This window comes from Onthophagus taurus, chromosome 3 (assembly GCF_036711975.1).
Source record: "Onthophagus taurus isolate NC chromosome 3, IU_Otau_3.0, whole genome shotgun sequence".
Classification (NCBI taxonomy): Eukaryota; Metazoa; Arthropoda; class Insecta; order Coleoptera; family Scarabaeidae; genus Onthophagus; species Onthophagus taurus.
Window position 1 is genome coordinate 2003076 of NC_091968.1, and position 20653 is coordinate 2023728.

The following is a 20653-nucleotide window of genomic DNA, read 5'->3' on the forward strand; positions in this document are numbered from 1 at the left end:
TTACTCAGTAAACTCCTAACACTCGCAATACTTGTGAAATAAATCTATTCATTTTGTTGTTGCACTTCGATAAATAAATTAAACTTAAACTTTGATAATGATATAATAAATTTTCATAATCCAAATAGATAGTTTATCGAGAAATTTGAGTTTGAATCAATCTCAGTTTGCGATATATACAACACACAATGCTTTATGAAAGCGTATTCATGATCGGATTACGATAATGTATATATTAGGATAATCAGAAATGTTACCCTAATATATTGATACCCTATATGCGGAAATTTCATATAACTCGTAATATATGAATGCAGTAACTATAGTTACGAAACTACTGCAACGGAAAAGTTATTAAAGGTCTAGTGTTAGTTCTACTTTTCGTTCAATAAAGATATACCACAATCTAACACTGAATAATAATTAAAAGGGGAATTAATACAAGATCTAGAAAGATTCTCAAGACGGCTAACCCAAATAATTCTAGTTATAGGTCTTGTGTTATTTTATTTTATTTTATTTTTATTAGACCTAGAGCTAGAGCGTTTCGGGTTTAGCCGTGCGTCTTCAGACAATTTCGAGTAAATGTCTTTTTGACTTCAATTACACTCATATACAATGAGTTGAAAGACATGAATTTTTAACAAGTTATATCTTAAGAACTGATTGAGATATTGTCGTGAGATAAAAAACATTTTATAGAAAATTTAATTCAAAATCGGTATGTTTAATGTCATATCTTCGTATTTTCAAACGTCGAGGTTATGATTTTTTGAATACAATCGCAATCATGCACAGAAGATTCAAAGACATCAATTTTTAAAATATTATATCTCAAGAACTAATTGAGTTAATGCAATGAGATAAAAAGCATTTTATAGAAAATTTAATGTATATTTAGTACGTTCAAGGTCATTTCTTCAAAACTTTCAATTTCGAGGAAATGTTTTTTTGACTTCAATTACATTTATATACAATGAGTTGAAAGACGTGAATATTTAACAAGTTATATCTTAAGAACTAATTGAGATATTGTCGTGAGATAAAAAACATTTTATAGGAAATTTAATTCATAATCGGTGTGTTTAATGCCATATCTTCGTATTTTCAAACTTCGAGGTTATGATTTTTTAAATACAAACACAAACATAAACAGAAAATTCGAAAACATCAATCTTTAAAATACTATATCTCAAGAACTAATTGAGTGAATGCAATGAGATAAAAAGCATTTTATATAAAATTTAATTTATATTTAGTACGTTCAAGATCATTTCTTCAAAACTTCTAATTTCCAGTAAATGTTTTTTTGACTTAAATTACACTCATATACATTGAGTTGAAAGACATGAATTTTTAACAAGTTATATCTTAAGAACTAATTGAGATATTGTCGTGAGATAAAAAGCATTCTATAGAAAATTTAATACATAATCGGTATGTTTAATGTCATATCTTCGTATTTTGAAACTTCGAGGTTATGATTTTTTGAATACAATCACAATCATACACAGAAGATTCAAAGACATCAATTTTTAAAATATTATATCTCAAGAACTAATTGAGTTCATACAATGAGATAAAAAGCAATTTATAGAACATTTAATTCATTTTTAGTACGTTCAAGGTCATTTCTTCAAAACTTCCAATTTCGAGTAAATGCTTTTTTGACTTCAATTACACTCATATACAATGAGTTGAAAGACATGAATGTTTAACAAGTTGTGTCTTAAAAACTAATTAAGATATTTCCTTGAGATAAAAAACATTTTATAGGAAATTTAATACATAATCAGTATGTTCAATGTCATATCTTGATATTTTCAAACTTCGAGGTTATGATTTTTTGAATGCAATCACAATCATGCACAGAAGATTCAAAGACATCAATTTTTAAAATATTATATCTCAAGAACTAATTGAGTTAATGCCATGAGATAAAAAGCAATTTATAGAGCATTTAATTTATATTTAGTATGTTCAAGGTTATTTCTTCAAAACTTTCAATTTCGAGTAAATGTTTTTTTGACTTCAATTACACTCATATACAATGAGTTGAAAGACATGAATTTTTAACAAGTTATATCTTAAGAACTAATTGAGATATTGTGATGAGATAAAAAGCATTTTGTAAGAAATTTAATTCATAATCGGTATGTTCAATATCATATCTTCGTATTTTCAAACTTCGAGGTTATGATTTTTTAATTACAAACACAAACATACACAGAAGATTCAAAAACATCAATCTTTAAAATATTATATCTCAAGAACTAATTAAGTTAATGCAATGACATAAAAAGCATTTTATAGAAAATGTAATGTATATTTAGTACGTTCAAGGTCATTTCTTCAAAACTTTCAATTTCGAGTAAATGTTTTTTTGACTTCAATTACACTCATATACAATGACTTGAAAGACATGAATTTTAACAAGTTATATCTTAAAAACTAATTGAGATATTGTCATAAGATAAAAAGCATTTTATAGCAAATTTAATTCATATTTAGTATATTAAAGCATATTGTTTCAAAACTTCAAATTTTGAGTATATGTTTTTTGAATTCAACCATAATCAAGCATGTTGGAATGAAAAACATCTATCTTTAACAATTTATATATCAAGAACTAATTGAGATATTGCCATGGGATAAAAAACATTTTATAGGAAATTTGATTCATATTTAATATATTCAAGACCATTTCTTCAAATTTTCAAATTTCGAAGAAATATTTTTTTTTTGTTTCAACCATACCAATAGATATTAAGTTCAAAAATAACTACTTTTATGGAATCATATCTCACGAACGAATTGAGATATCAGCATGAAATAATAAGCATTTATAAGCAAATTTAATTAGTATTTAATGTATTCACGGTGATTTCTTCAAATCATCAAATTTTGGAGTTACATTTTTTTGAATTAAACAGAGTCTTAAAGATAGTAGGATCTAAGGTATTAATTTTTGTACAATTGTATATTAATAGTTTTGGTTGATAGTTTTAGGAATTCTTTTAGGAGTGAGTTCTGATGGTTTTGGGGATTTTATCAACATACTTGCAACTTAAAGCTCTTCTGCGTTTGGTAGTGCTAAGTATCTTTAGTTGTAGAAATACTAATAGTTGTATCTCTTTGTGTTTCTGTTTTTATTCTTAATGTGACTTAAGAAAACTTATCTTAAAAAATCCATGATTTAGAGGTATAATTTAATAATAAAGACTAAAAAGGCCTCTTCTTCTCTAAATATTTATTATATTTTATTTGCTTGGTACCGGTTTCGACATGTTCACATGTCATCATCAGCCAAATCTACAAAGCATCAGATCACAGAATAAGAATATTAAAATGAAATATTTCTATATCCATTCTTACACCCTTATCGCATTTGTGAAGAAGTTTCACATTTTCAAAGTTAATGTTATGTTCGGTCTCACTCATATGCTTAAATATATTGGAAGTATTCCTGGTTTTGTGTTCATATATTCTTTTATGTAGCTTCCTACCAGTCTGACCAATGTAAACAGCGGCACAATGACAACATCCGATAGAATAAACACCACTACAGTCTAAAATGTCTTTTTTCTGTTTATGATTGGCCAATATATCGCTGATCTGTCCATTAGACTTGAAACCAACATAAATACCGTATGATTGTAGAATAGATTTAATCTTGCAGTTGATCTTATTGTATGTCAATGATCTAAAATTGTCAAATCTGTCTTTATCGTAATTATAAAGAGGATCCTGCTTAATGATGTTTTTGAACAGTAGTTTATCGATAGTGTTGGGAGGATAACCATTATTTTTTGCTAAAGTACTAATAAACTTTATTTCTCTGAATTTAGCGGATCTATCCAAAGGGTATCTCAACAGTCTAGTAATATGTGATTGGAAAGCGGCTAATTTATGGCTGTGTGGATGGAAGGAATCGTATGGAATTATAGTATTTAGGGAAGAAGGTTTTCTGAAAATATCATAGGCAAAGCAGTGGTCACCTTTAAGTATTGTCAAATCTAAATAGTTTAATTTATTTTCATCTTCCACTTCTAAGGTAAAATTAAGATTCGTATGAATGTTGTTCCAAACACAAAAAACGTCATCCACATATCTGATCCATTTTACAATATATTTGGAATAAGGATTCAAGCGATTAATAATGAAGTTCTTCTCAATGTGATCCAAATACAAATCAGCCAAAATGCCGGATATTGACAAACCCATAGGTAAACCGTGTTCAAGTTTATAAATTTTGTCACTAAATCTACAATAGTTCTGTTGAATAATATGATGAAGTATATTAATTAGGTGTGATGTTGTGATTTTATCTTTAAAATGAGTATAAAAAATATCTTCCACAATGTCCAAGGTGTAATTGGTGTCAACGTTAGTATAAAGATTAACAACATCAAACGATAATATACTATTATTGGGGTTAGTATGTTTTAATTTTTCGATTAGTTGTATGGAGTTTTTTATTGTATATTTAGATTGAAAATCAATTTGTTTAAAAATATCGCAGATGAAACAAGTAATTTTAGAAGTGGGTGAATTGTAACATGCAGTTATAGGTCTTATGGGTAGTTTGTCTTTATGAGTGAATATAATTGAGGTATGTAGGAGTTCATAGGAGTAAGAAAATATATATTTTGGCCTAGTTTATTCAAGGTATCCTTGTGTTTTTTAATAATGTCTTTAGTTTTCGTGATTATAGAGTTAAGAGGATCTTTTTTAACTTCCTTATAACCGTTATCATTTAGAAAGGAAATCGTTTTATTGCAATATTCATCTCTATCAACGATGACAGTACCAGCGTTTTTGTTGGCTTTTATGTATAATGCATTATTATCTGATAACTTCTGTTTTATTGATTTTATAGTATTATGTAACTTTTATTGTATATTATGGTTAGGGCCTTTCTGATTATTATGAATGGATTTTTCATGTTTCTTTAAAATAGGAATAATGTCATTTTTAATGTTGTTGCGATTGGGTAGCTTATTAATTGCACAATCTATCTCTATTGCAGTCAAATGAACGTTAGGTTGAGATTGAATAGCAAATTTATGACCCTTGTTAAGTAATTCGATTTCATTTTTACTGAATTTTATATTAGTGAGATTAGTGAGATCGCATTTAAATATTATTTTTTAATCTAACGTTATTGATGCGGATCCACCGAAAAAAAACAATCCTCTAACATCTTGGCTTTTTCCAGAAACTCTTTGAACCCACCAATTAATCGATAAACATAAAACCACAAGTTTTTACCTTCAATGTTTTTTTCATAAATTCCTTTCCTTAAACTTTAAACTCCACCAATTAACGAGCTTGAATATTTTCTTGATATTAAATTTCATTTTAAAGATAACGATTTTAAACTGCCCCGCAATAATGAGATAAACCTTAGTTATCTTTTTTTCATTTTATAACAACCATCTCTGAAGACGCACTGAAACTTTATAGTTTTAGGTCTACTGTTAGTTCTAGTTTTAATTCAATAAAAATATGCAACATAGTGATATCTTATGCTTACTAGTGCTACTTATCACTATCACTAGAACTAACATTAGACCTAGAACTAGAAACATTCGGATTTAGCCGCACGTCTTTCAAGACGGCTAAACCCGAATGATTCTAGTTCTAGGTCTAATGTTAGTTCTGGCGATAGAGCTAGTGTAAAACTAGAACTAACAGTAGACATGGAACTAGAAGGTTTCAGGTTTAACCGTGCGTCTTCAGACACTATCACTAGAACTAACATTAGACCTAGAACTAGAAACATTCGGATTTAGCCGCACGTCTCTCAAGACGGCTAAACCCGAATGATTCTAGTTATAGGTTTTGTGTTAGTTGTAGTGATAGTGCTAGTGTAAAACTAGAATTAACACTAGACGAATAGACACGGCTAAATCCGAATGTTTCTAGTCCTAGGTCTAGTGTTAGTTCTAGTTTTAATTGTTATTCACAAGAACTAACACTAGACCTAGAACTAGAATCATTCGGGTTTAGCCGTCTTTAGAGACGTGCGGCTAAACCCGAATGATTCTAGTTCTAGGTCTAGTGTTAATTCTAGTTTTAGTTCAATAAAAATATGCAACATAGTGATATCTTATGCTAATTAGCGCTACCTATCACTATCACTAGAACTAACGTTAGACCTAGAACTAGAAACATTCGGATTTAGCCGCACGTCTCTCAAGACGGCTAAACCCGAATGATTCTAGTTATAGGTCTTGTGTTAGTTCTAGTTTTAGTTCAATAAAAATATGCAACATCTTATGCTAACTAGCGCTACCTACCACTGACACTAGAACTAACATTAAACTTAGAATTAGAAACACTCAGTTTTTTCATCTTGAGAGTCGCACGGCTAAACGGAACGTTTCTAGCTCTAGGTCTAGTGTTAGTTTTAGTGCTAGTCTAGTTTTATTTGTTATACTAGATTGTTGAATATTTTTATTGAGCCATAACGGACACTGCGTTCCTCGTATTAATCCATTATATCGAGGTTTTGTTGCATTAAGACGATTTTAATCTTGAACGAAATGATTAAGTATTAAACGCTTCGGTTTCCATTGTATTTGAAGTATTCTTTGTTGCACTCGTCAGAGGCAATCTCCGGTGCACTCTCCATTCAACGACAATGCGTCTAAAAGTTATGGATACATTACATATTGATACAAAAATGGTTAACTACTTCTTTTATTATTATTTTCATCACAACATTTAACTATTATTAAAATAATCCTAATTTTGATAAATTTTTAATTCGTTATTCTTTAATTTATTTAGGTAAAAGATCATCCATAGTGATTCGGTTGAAAAACGCGTTAGATATAATTTGAACGATCGCGCTAATCACTTCCGTAACTGCCGGGCCAATTTCTTTCGAAACTTCGTCCCAATTTTCATCCAAAAACTTATTCATCTGATCGCCTAATCGTTTATCACCGTTAAATAAATTATCTAACACGTAATATTCCCTTTTTGATGTGTACGATATTTTTGGGTTAATCATTTTTAAGTATTGTTTCGATTTCTTTGTTGTTGTAATTAAATCGGATTTAAAATGAAATTCTGGGTCAACTAAAATAAAAAGGAAATTATTATAAATATAAATAAAAATAATTATTGAGATTACCAAACGTGATATTTGCTGGTCCATTCCCGATTATAGGCAAAACTAGAATCCTTCCGTTTATATCATATTTAGAGAGAATATTTAAACGAGAGAATTCAATTTTTACGTTAATCTTGCGTTCGTTAACATTTATGCTGGAAATAGAAACAAAAATACGGTATGTATAATGATTTATGGAATATTTTTTGAGTTGAATCAGGTTTTTTTGAATAATCGTCTAGGTCAACGAGTTTTTAAAACATTTTCGTGTTAATTGTTAATTCTAATCTTAATTTTAAGAAAATTAAACAATTTAATAAAATCTTACTCGAATATTTTCAAATCGTTATTCTCCAATCCAAAAATTTCAAGATCGTTTAATTTAATTTTTAGATTTTTACCAACATCCAATTTGACTTCCGGTAATTTTAATGGGTTCATATTCGGCAATTTTAATTCGGGAACGCCTTAAAAAAATTTTTATTTTGTATTTTAAATAATAAAAAGATTCTTACCATTTAAAATTTGGGGTAAAGTTTTTCTTCCTTCGTTTGTGGCGCACTCAATTAAATTTTCATCGCTTCTTTTACACGGAGTTACAAAAGATGCTAAATTTTATCAAATAAATTAATATTCTTAATTAATGAAATTAACTTACGTAATTTTGCAGTAAAAACACTACCGTTTAGCAATAAAAAAACGACAAAAACCTTCATCTTTATTTTTTCCAACTTAAAAGACCCAACGAGTGCTAAATAGTTAATGCTAAAGACTAAAAGACACATGGCTCCTCTTTTATATACCGATCATTTCGGTCATGTCCAAGGTTATCCTGTAGTGTGGTCGTATTAAATTGTTATACGCTTTTTTTTTAAATTAATGATTTTTTAAATGGTTGTTATAAAATGAAAAAAGATAACTAAGCTTTATTTGATTATTGCACGTCAGTTTGAAATCGTCATCTTTAAAATGAAATTTAATATCAAGAAAATATTGGCGCTCGTTAATTGGTCGAGTTTAAAGTTTAAGGAAAGGAATTTATTAAAAAAAAATTGAAGGTAAAAACTTGTGGTTTTATGTTTATCGATTTTGTAATTGGTGGGTTCAAAGAGTTTTTGGAAAAAGCCATGATGTTAGAAGGTTGTTTATTTCGGTGGATTTCCGCATCAATAAAGTTAGATTAAAAAATAATATATTTAAATACACAATTTGCTACGCAGAATCATAATAATCAACTGATTTAAAAATCGTTGATGATGATCCAAAAGTACAAGAACTTAGAAAGTGAATTACTTATGAAGTTATTAAGTAACCTGTTAAGTTTAAATTAACATTAACCCATTTATCCCACTGGTGTGAAAACGCACTAGTGTTTTTAAAATTATTTTACAGCCACATATTTCCAGATTTGAAGGTGCTATAAGGTTGTTAGGCTATACATATCAACATATTTCATAATTCTTGCTTTTAAACCATATTTGCATCAATTCTTTTCTATTGAAAATTTCTGTTCAGAATATACAATGGAAATAAAACTATTTTTAGTGCATAAAATTCTATAAAATTTTAATATTTGCAAGTTTTTAGTGCATACTTTCCTGATATATGTACAGGGTGTCCCGTTAAGCGTGCGGAGCGGCTGTATCTCAATAACGGTAAGGCCTAGAGGTTTGGGAAAAAAATCCTTATAAGCAAAGTGGGCAAGAGAAATAGCTGGAAATTATTTTGAAGTTCGTAATTCGACCGCTAGGGGGCGTAACTGCCATAGAGAAACATAAAATTCCCGCTATCTCAGAAAGTTAGACGATGAGCTATAACGTTGGCAACATCATTTAGTAGCTTGGATAATACCGCATCGCTTTTGTTTTGCGATATTTCTCATATCTGTCATAATAAGGGAGGGGGAGGCCAATGCGTTTTCAAATGTTTACATTTTAATATCTCCTAGACCATTCAACCGATTTGAATATTTTTGGTCTTGTTTGAAAGAGCATTTCATGCTCTTTTAAAAGATATTTTTAGTAAGCCCGCTTGGATTAAAACAAATAAGCTAGAGGGCGTTATCTGCAGCGGTTACATATTTTAGTGATTTTTGAAAAAAAGTTAAATGGAACGGTGCTATTTACTTCACAGACCGTTAATCACCATAAAATTTGCTAAACATTAGTGAAAACCGCATCTCGATATCTCCATCCATTCTCGAATTATAAAAGAAAATGTTAAAAATTCGTATATCTTAATCGGATCAAGTTACCTTAGGAAACAAATAAGAGAGAACAAAAATTTTATTATCTAGACCCTTCCTTCACACTTTATCCAAGCTTAGAACTGCTTCAAAACTACTTTTGAGGCGTGTTGAAAAGCCAACGGATCAATGAAACATCAATAATGATAATAAAACAAAATGAACCAAAACACTTAGAATAACTTAAATTTTTGGCAAAAATAACTCACTAATATGCGAAATGCCTTCCATAAACCTCGATGCATTTATTTAATCTAGTTTCGACGAAAAAAAAGCGCTGCTTAAGTCTCGGCCCTGGACACGTTTCTACTGGTATTTAGTGTTTTGTCATATTTTCTCTGGTTATTGGTTTTTCTTGAAAAGTCAGGTCGTTTAGTCTACCCAATAGATAAAGGGGTGAAAGCAATGTGGGTTTTGCTCGAACCAAGAATGCATATTACGCAAGTTTACATCAGCTTGTGGACAGATGCTTCATGTATCCATAGCATTTGTGATAAAAGATTTGGATTTGCCCAAATAATATTTAAAAGTCAATGGTAATAGATCAGTCTGTTATCATAATCGGTATCTTAAGGCCTGATGTAAAACAACGTGGTGGAGATATTATTCTCTTGAGAACTCTTGTGGACAATTGTTTTCGGAGTTCCCAGATTAGAGAGATTATGTGGGATCACATTGCGCACCAATGTGATTTACGAATTCATAGAGATGTCTGAATGGGCTACACGTTGCCAGTTTTCCGTAATCGCTAAGTCAATCTTAAAAACACTTCTAGAGAAAAATGTCTTTCGTTGTCGTAATTACATTGCACATTTTTGCCATGCAGTTGCATCGTATTCGAAACATTGAAAATAAATCATCATACGCTCTATCATACGCTTCTGTGTTAGTAAATGACATGTTTACAGTTACCATGGTTATGTGATTTGTTTTTCTTGATGAGGTAACTGGATCCGATTGATGGCACTCGAGTTTTTAATATTTTCTTCTATAACTCGAGAACGGGTGGCGATATCGAGATACGGTTTTCACTAAAATTTAGCAAATTTTGAGGTGACTAAGGGTCTGTGAAGTAAATAGTATCGTTCCATTTAACTTTTCTTCAAAAATCACAAAAATATGTAATCGCTGCAGATAACGTCCTCTAGCTCATTTGTTTTAAAGCAGACGGTCTTACTGAAAATATGTTTAAAAAGAGCATAAAATGCTCTTTCAAACAACTCCGAAAACATTCAAATCGGTTGAAAGGTCTAGGAGATATTAAAATGTAAACATATGAAAACGCATTGGCCTCCCCCTCCCTTATTATGACAGATATGAGAAATATCGCAAAACAAAAGCGATGCGGTATTATCCAAGCTATTAAATGATGTTGTCAAAGTTATAGCTCATCGTTTAAATTTCTGAGATAGCGGGAACTTTATGTTTCTCAATGGCAGTTACGCCCCCTGGCGGTAGAATTACGAACTTTAAAATAATTTCCAGCTATTTCTCTTGGTCACTTTGCTTATAAGGATTTTTTTCCCAAACCTCTAGGCCTTACCGTTCTAGAGATACAGCCGCTCCGTACGCTTAACGGGACATCCTGTATATCTTGAAACGCGAAATAAAAATATGAATTCTGAAAATACGACTTGAAACATTAATGGTGCAAAAACACACCATTGGGATGTATGATGAGATATAAGGATTACATCATCTTTAGTATTATCAGAAAACAGTGTAGACGCATTTATTCGGTGATTTCCCTAGAAATAGACATAATTCGTCAATATATTTGTACTAAGTTTAGCGTTCATTTACATAAAGAGTGCTTTGCGATAAATGTTTATACTGTTCATCCCATTGGTGCGTTTTTGCACCAATTTTAGTATAAATATTTTTTATATTAAACTTCATACTAAAGTTGGTATTTGTTAGTATTATGTTGTATTACTATTATTATTAATTATGACTAATTTATTACTTAGTTAATAAATGATAATCAAAATATTTTTGTGTTGTTGTTCATTTATCTTACCAGTAGTGCATTTTTGCACCATCTCATATCTCATAAAATAATTTCTTTTTCAAATGCCTTTGTACATTTCTATACTTTTCATTCCATCTTATCTCAAGGAAAATGATATAAAACCAATTTTTTTAAATATAAAGCAACGTGGGACTAAATGGATTAAGAATAAAAATGTAAACACAAAGACAGCGTGTCGTCCCCATTAATTACAGAGGCATTTTGAGTTCTAGACCACTTCTAAAACTAAAGAGACAAGTATGCTGATAAAATCCCTAAAACCATCACAACTCATCCCTAAAAGAATCCCTAAATCCATCAACCAAGACTTTTAATGTAATAATTAAACAAAAATTAATATTTTAGATCCTACTATCTTTAAGACTCTGTTTAACTCAAAATAACGTAACTCCAAAATTTGATGAATTGAAGAAATGACCTTGAACAAATTAAATACTAATTAAATTTGCTTTTAAATGCTTTTTATTTCATGCTGATATCTCAATTCGTTCGTGGGATATGATTCCATAAAAGTTGTTCTTTTTCAACATAATATCTAGTGATCTGGTTGAAACAAAAAAAATATTTCTTCGGAATTTGAAAATTTTAAAAATGGTCTTGAATATATTAAATATGAATTAAATTTCTTTTAAAATGCTTTTTATCTCATGGCATTATCTCAATTAGTACTGGAGATATAATTTGTTGAAAATTCATGTCCTTGAATCTTCTGTGTATGATTGTGATTGTATTCAAAAAATCATAATCTCGAAGTTTGAAAATACGAAGATATGATATTACAACATATCGATTAAGAATTTAATTTCCTATAAAATGCTTTTTATCTCACGACAATATCTCAATTAGTTCTTAAGATATAACTTCTTAAAAATTCATGTTTTTCAACTTAATGCATATGAGTGCACTTGTAGTCAAAAAATCATGTACTCGAAGTTGGAAATTTTGAAGAAATGACCTTGAACGTACTAAACATAAATTAAATTTTCTATAAAATGCTTTTTATCTCATTACATTAACTCAATTAGTTCTTGAGATATAATATTTTAAAGATTGATGTCTTTGAATCTTCTGTGTATGATTGTAATTTTATTCAAAAACTGATAACCTCGAAGTTTGAAAATACGAAGATATGACATTAAACATACCGATTATGAAATAAATTTCTTATAAAATGCTTTTTATCTTACGACAATATCTCAATTAGTTCTTAAGATATAATATTTCAAAAATTGATGTCTTTGAATCATTTGTGTATAATTGTGATTGTATTCAAAAAATTATAACCTCGAAGATTGAATATACGAAGATATGATATTAAACATACCGATTATGAATTAAATTTCCTATAAAATGGTTTTTATCTCACGACGATATCTCAATTAGTTCTTGAGATATAATATTTTAAATTTTGATGTCTTTAAATCTTATGTGTATGATTGTGATTGCATTCAAAAAAAATAACCTCGATGTTTGAAAATACGAAGATATGACATTAAACATACCAATTATGAATTAAATTTTCTATAAATTGCTTTTTATCTCATTGCATTATCTCAATTAGTTCTTGAGATATAATACTTTAAAAATTGAAGTACTTGAATGTTCTGCGTATGATTGTGATTGTATTCAAAAAGTCATAACCCCGAAGTTTGAATATACGAAGATATGACATAAAACATACTGATTATGAATTAAATTTCCTATAAAATTCTTTTTATCTCACGACAATATCTCAATTAGTTCTTAAGATATAACTTGTTAAAAATTCATGTCTTTCAACTCAATGTGTATGAGTGTAATTGGAGTCAAAAAAACATTTACTCGCAATTGGAGATTTTGAAGAAATGACCTCGAACGTACTAAATATTAATTAAATTTTCTATAAATTGCTTTCTATTTCATTACATTAACTCAATTAGTTCTTGAGATATAATATTTTAAATATTGATATCTTTAAATCTTGTGTGTATGATTGTGATTGCATTCAAAAAATCATAACCTCGAAGTTTGAAAATACGAAGATATGACATTAAACATACCAATTATGAATTAAATTTCCTATAAAATGCTTTTTATCTCACGAGAATATCTCAATTAGTTCTTAAGATATATCTTGTGAAAAATTCAAGTCGTTCAACTCATTGTATATGAGTGTAATTGAAGTCAAAAAAAAACATTACTCGAAACTGGAAGTTTCGAAGAAATGACCTTGAACGTACTAAATATAAATTAAATTTTCTATAAAATGCTTTTTATCTCATTGCATTAACTTAATTAGTTCTTGAGATATAATATTTTAAAGATTGATGTTTTTGAATATTCTGTGTATGTTTGTGTTTGTATTTAAAAAATCATAACCTCGAAGTTTGAAAATACGAAGATATGATATTGAACATACTGATTATGAATTAAATTTCCTATAAAATGCTTTTTATTTCACGACAATATCTCAATTAGTTCTTAAGATATAATATTTTAAATATTGATATCTTTAAATCTTGTGTGTATGATTGTGATTGCATTCAAAAAATTATAACCTCGAAGTTTGAAAATACGAAGATGTGACATTAAACATACCAATTATGAATTAAATTTCCTATAAAATGCTTTTTATCTCACAACAATATCTCAATTAGTTCTTTAGATATAACTTGTGAAAAATTCACGTCGTTCAACTCATTGTATGTGAGTGTAATTGCAGTCAAAAGAACATTACTCAAAATTGGAAGTTTCGAAGAAATGACCTTGAACTTACTAAATATAAATTAAATTATCTATAAAATGCTTTTTATTTCATTGCATTATCTCAATTAGTTCTTGAGATATAATATTTTAAAGATTGATGTCTTTCAATCTTCTGTGTATGATTGTGATTGTATTCAAAAAATCGTAACCTGGAACTCTGAAAATACGAAAATATGACATTAAACATACCGAATGTGAATTAAATTTCCTATAAAATGCTTTTTATCTCGCGACAATATCTCAATTAGTTCTTAAGATATAACTTGGTAAAAAGTCATGACTTTCAACTCATTATATATGAGTGTAATTGAAGTCAAAAAATCATTTACTCGAAATTGGAAATTTTGAAGAAATGACCTTGAACGTACTAAATATAAATTAAATTTTCTATAAAATGCTTTTTATCTCATTGCATTAACTTAATTAGTTCTTGAGATATAATATTTTAAAGATTGATGTTTTTGAATCTTCTGTGTATGTTTGTGTTTGTATTTAAAAAATCATAACCTCGAAGTTTGAAAATACGAAGATATGACATTGAACATACCGATTATGAATTAAATTTCCTACAAAATGCTTTTTATCTCATCACAATATCTCAATTAGTTCTTAAGATATAACTTGTTAAAAATTCATGTCTTTCAACTCATTACATATAAATATAATTGAAGTCAAAGAAACATTTACTCGAAATTAAAAGTTTTGAAGAAATGACCTTGAACGTACTAAATATACATTAAATTTTCTATAAAATGCTTTTTATTTCATTGCATTATCTCAATTAGTTCTTGAGATATAATATTTTAAAACTTGATGTCTTTGAATCTTCTGTGTATGATTGTGATTGTGTACAAGAAATAATAACCTCGAAGTTTGAAAATACGAAGATATGATATTAAACATTCCGATTATGAATTAAATTTCCAATAAAATGCTTTTTATCTCATGACAATATCGCAATTAGTTCTTGAGATATAATATTTTAAATATTGATGTCTTTAAATCTAGTGTGTATGATTGTGATTGCATTCAAACAATCATAACTTCAAAGTTTTAAACTACGAAGATATGACATTAAACATACCGATTATGAATTAAATTTCCTATAAAATGCTTTTTATCTCACGACAATACCTCAATTAGTTCTTGAAATATAACTTGTTAAAAATTCATGTCTTTCAACTCATTGTATATGAGTGTAATTGAAGTGAAAAACCCAGATTTGACGATTTGGAGAAATCACCTTCATCAGATTAAATACTCATAAAATTCGCTATAAAATGCATTTTATCTCATGCTGATATTTCAATCCGTTCTTAAGATATAATTACTTAAATGATGCTACCTTTTTAAAGTAATATCAATATTCTTGGTTCAATTAAAAAAATCGTAACTCAAAAATTTAATGATTTGAATAAATGATTTTCATTACATCATATATCAATTAAATTTGCTATAAAATGCTTTTTCCCTCGCACCGATATCTCATTTAGTTCACGACATACAACATATTAAAAATTGATGTCTTTCAATCTAACATGTTTAATTGTGTTTATTCAGACTTTAATTCAACAAATCGTAATACTAAGTCCTAAAATTAATGACTCTAATATATCGTGTTCAATTCTCTGAAATATATCTTGTTTCAAAACTTCTGTGTAACATTTAGCTTTGTTATGGTGAACATTTAAATTAATTTTAGTGTCGTGACTATGTTTCATATTTCCCCGAATTTCGAGTTCTAGTTAAAGAGAGGATTATTAAACAGTGAGCTTGAATGTTTGATATTTAATGCGATTGTTATATATTGGTGCATGTATTGAGATAGCGATGCATTTTCAATAACAGGTAAAATGTGCATGTTCATTTTAATTGGGGTGCATGACACCCATCCGTAGTTTTGTTGGGATAAATCAAATTTCAAATTGGAAATAAATTTAATGCGCAAAAATGAAGAAAGTTGTGATTTGAATCGATACCATAACATTTCCATATTCTCAGTGATTTACTTAGAAATTTACTTAAACACATCAACAATAAATTAATTTTATCTAACAGTAAATAAATTCATAGAATTGTTAATGAATTATCCAACAAGTTCAAAAAGTTGTGGTTTTAAAGGTAAAAAAAAATGATGTCATGTTTAAATATTATTTATTATTGCTTAAAGTCCAATACAAAAAATTAATTTCCTTTTTCCAACAATTTTAATTAATTTTTAATTATTATTTTTAAATCCAATTTAGATCCAAAAAATATTTTTCGATTTTACAACAATAATTTGTATTTGATTATACAAAATAAAAAAATTAGTTAAACAACATTAATATAATTATTATTATTATTATTATTACAGCAAATTTACAAGTTACAAGTATTTAATTTTAATTTTTTTTAATGTTTTCATTCTTCCGAAAAACCATCAACAAACTTTCGATTTTATCCGCAAGGAAGTGAAGTCAAAAATGATTAAATTCGAATTACCTCAAGTGATTCTCGCAGATTACATCGAAAGTTTGAGTGGTTTTATCGATTTTTCATAAATCCGGTAACGAAATGTCCCTGGTTTCACGATGCATACCACCGCAACCTCCGCCTCGTTGCATTCCGTTGCAACCGTCCATTCTAGGATGACTTCCGCTCTTTTGGAGAGCGTTTAAAGAAGTCGCCGACAATGTTCGTTCTAAAATTTCCCCCCAATATTTTTCTGAAAGCCTCTCGAAATCGCAACCTTGTTGGTGATGTATCTGACACGAACTTGAATTCGAAACGAAATGTTGTGGTTTCGATGGGGATTTCTTACAAAAAAACTTTAAAAAATAAAATAATTTATTAATTAATTAATATTTGATCGTAAAACTTACTTTGTTTGAAATAAATTCCCTGCCAACCCTTCGAAATTGATTGTTTAATAACCAGTATAAAAAAGGATTCCAAAAACTGTTGCTCAACGCTAACCAGGTGGCAAAGAAGTCTAACGGTTGTGGTGCTCTTGATCCGGTACAAGCAGCAACAACTTCCTGAATTGTCCACGGAGTCACGAGGACAATAAAACCTAAAGAAATCGCCGCCATCGTCCTCGAAGCACTCGCACTCAATCTTCTTTCGTGTGTCAGAACCTGCAACGAGACAAAAATTAAACAAAATGTAATAAAAAAGATTAAATATTTACGACCAGGAAATGCACTGAAAATGAAAGAAAAAAATAAATTCGCCATAAAGGACGAATTTTTCATTTTAACTTTTTAAGGACTGATTTAATAAGTGCCAAATAAAAATATAAAAAATATACTCCTATTTCCTTTTTCTCCTTTTAATTGAGGCTAATAAAGGATCCATTTCGTTTTTGATCTCTTGTCTTTACTATAAAAAGGCCGATTTAGCAAGTTTTACACAAAGACAACGATTTACTCGGTTTAATGTGTCTACAAAGACGTCCAATAAACAGAGGAAATTATTTTTTTTTTATTCTACACTATTTTGTGCTACTGGATAAACGTAAAAATCAAAACGATGGTGATATCGTTTTACGAGGAAAACCGACGAACGCGGGTTTTGGTTTTATATACCACCCCCGTATAAGAAAGAAGGGATTTCAACTTCCCAAGGGATCTCTTTATCGTTCCCGTCGCGTCGTCTGAAGAGGATGATAAAAGTAAACGTTTTCGGGAATGTGTCGTTGGTCTATGTCAGGTTTACCGATTTTTTTTCGAACTTTCTAAGACAAGATTAAGATATATCTTGTTAGAGGGTAGATTAAGGGTTAGAAATTAGGGGGTTTTATGATTAAATTGCTCGACCATAAGAATGATTTAAAGAAATAACTTTTTATATGAAACGTGAATTACAGCATTTTTATTTGTATGTTAAGCTGGATTTACAAAACTGCTTAATTATATATTGGAAATACTTCCTGGGTTAATGTGGAATGCTTTTGGTACAGAAAATTTTCTTCTATCTCTTTTAATTTTTGACTTATAACCTGTTATGCTGTTAGATATAAGTAAATTACTACATTTTTGCTTTTAGTTTAAGCTGGTTGGTAGAACTGCTTGATGGGTTATAATTGTGCTTTAGAAATATTTCCTAGGTTAATGTGGAATGTTTCTGGTACAAAAAGTTTTCTGATATTCCTTTTAATTTTTGACTTAGATGATGTTTTTAACTTATTAGATGTGCGTTAATTGCTTAATTTTTGCTTTTAGGTCATGCTGAGTTGGTCTAACTGCTCAATGAGTTATAACTGTGCATTAGAAATGCTTCCTGGGTTAATGTGGAATATTTTTGATACAAAAAGTTTTCTTCTATCTCTTTTAGTTCTTGACTTATAACCTATCATACTATTAGACATTTGTTAATAGCTTCAATTTTGCTTTTAGGTCATGCTGAGTTGGTCTAACTGCTCAATGAGTTATAACTGTGTATTAGAAATGTTTCCTGGGTTAATGTGGAATGGTTTTGGTACAAGAAGTTTTCTTCTATCTCGTTTAGTTCTTTACTTATAACCTATCATACTATTAGATATTCGTTAATTGCTTCATTTTTGCTTTTAGGTCATGCTGAGTTGGTCTAACTGCCCAATGAGTCATAACTGTGTATTAGAAATGCTTCCTGGGTTAATGTGGAATGTTTTTGGTACACGAAGTTTTCTTCGATCTCTTTTAGTTCTTGACTTATAACCTATCATACTATTAGATATACGTTAATTGCTTCATTTTTGCTTTTAGATCATGCTGAGTTGGTCTAACTGCTCAATGAGGTATAACTGTGCATTAGAAATGCTTCCTGGGTTAATGTGGAATATTTTTGATACAAAAAGTTTTCTTCTATCTCTTTTAGTTCTTGACTTATAACCTATCATACTATTAGATATACGTTAATTGCTTCATTTTTGCTTTTAGGTTATGCTGAGTTGGACTAACTGCTCAATGAGTTATAACTATGCATTAGAAGTGCTTCTTCGGTTAAAATGGAATGTTTTTGGTACAAAAAGTTTTCTTCTATCTCTTTTAGTTTTTGACTTATAACCTGTTATAATATTAGATATACGCTAATTGCTTCATTTTTGCTTTTAGGTCATGCTGAGTTGGTCTAACTGCTCAATGAGTTATAACTGTGCATTAGAAATGCTTCCTGGGTTAATGTGGAATATTTTTGATACAAAAAGTTTTCTTCTATCTCTTTTAGTTCTTGACTTATAACCTATCATACTATTAGATATACGTTAATTGCTTCATTTTTGCTTTTAGGTCATGCTGAGTTGGTCTAACTGCTCAATGAGTTATAACTGTGTATTAGAAATGTTTCCTGGGTTAATATGGAATGTTTTTGGTACAAGAAGTTTTCTGCTATCTCGTTTAGTTCTTTACTTATAACCTATCATACTATTAGATATTCGTTAATTGCTTCATTTTTGCTTTTAGGTCATACGTAGTTGGTCTAACTGCTCAATGAGTTATAACTGTGTATTAGATATGTTTCTTGGGTTAATGTGGAATGTTTTTGGTACAAGAAGTTTTCTTCTATCTCTTTTAGTTCTTGACTTATAACCTATCATACTATTAGACATTCGTTAATGGCTTCATTTTTGCTTTTAGGACATGCTGAGTTGGTCTAACTGCCCAATGAGTCATAACTGTGTATTAGAAATGCTTCACGGATTAATGTGGAATGTTTTTGGTACAAGAAATTTTCTTCTATCTCTTTTAGTTCTTGACTTATAACCTATCATACGATTAGATATGCGTTAATTGCTTCATTTTTGCTTTTAGGTCATGCTGAGTTGGTCTAACTGCTCAATGAGGTATAACTGTGCATTAGAAATGCTTCCTGGATTAATGTGGAATGTTTTTGGTACAAGAAGTTTTCTTCTATCTCGTTTAGTTCTTTACTTATAACCTATCATACTATTAGACATTCGTTAATTGCTTCATATTTGCTTTTAGGTCATGCTGAGTTGGTCTAACTGCCCAATGAGTCATAACTGTGTATTAGAAATGTTCCCTAGGTTAATGTGGAATGTTTTTGGTATAAGAAGTTTTCTTCTGTCCCTTTTAGTTCTTGACTTATAACCTATCATACTATTAGATATTCGTTAATTGCTTCATTTTTGCTTTTAGATCATGCTGAGTTGGTTTAACTGCTCAATGAGTTATAACTGTGTATTAGAAATGTTCCCTGGGTAAACGTGGAATGTTTTTGGTATAAGAAGTTTTCTTCTATATCTTTTAGTTCTTGACTTATAACCTATCATACCATTAGACATTCGTTAATTGCTTCATTTTTTGCTTTTAGATCATGCTGAGCTGGTCTAACTGCTCAATGAGTTATAACTGTGCATTAGAAATGTTTCCTGGGTTAATGTGAAATGTTTTTGGTACGAGAAGTTTTCTTCTATCTCTTTTAATTTTTGACTTATAACCTATCATAGTTTAAGAGAGCCTTTCTGTATCGACCAAGTTAACATTTATTTGTTCCACGATCATGGATCAACTACTTAAATAATCAG

General features: G+C 29.2%; 2 protein-coding genes across 3 annotated transcripts in view; both read right to left on the minus strand.

The window, feature by feature from the left end:
• Positions 1 to 6689: 6689 nt before the first annotated feature.
• On the minus strand, positions 6690 to 7892 carry LOC111420064 (protein takeout-like). Its single transcript, XM_023052970.2, has 5 exons — positions 7782 to 7892; positions 7639 to 7731; positions 7452 to 7590; positions 7145 to 7278; positions 6690 to 7089 (listed from the first exon to the last, which is right to left on the minus strand). Exons 1-5 carry the CDS (start codon positions 7837 to 7839, stop codon positions 6788 to 6790), a joined length of 726 nt encoding a protein of 241 aa, XP_022908738.2. The 5' UTR covers positions 7840 to 7892; the 3' UTR covers positions 6690 to 6787.
• Positions 7893 to 16282: 8390 nt separating this feature from the next.
• Positions 16283 to 20653, minus strand: part of LOC111420072 (trace amine-associated receptor 8c) — a 62186-nt gene continuing 57815 nt past the window's right edge. For both annotated transcript variants that reach the window (XM_023052976.2, XM_023052975.2), the window contains exons 5-6: positions 17010 to 17264; positions 16283 to 16955 (exon numbers count right to left, since the gene is read on the minus strand). In XM_023052976.2, the coding sequence (XP_022908744.2) occupies positions 16683 to 16955; positions 17010 to 17264 (528 nt within the window). In that variant the 3' untranslated portion in view covers positions 16283 to 16682. The remainder of the gene's footprint in view (positions 16956 to 17009; positions 17265 to 20653) is intronic.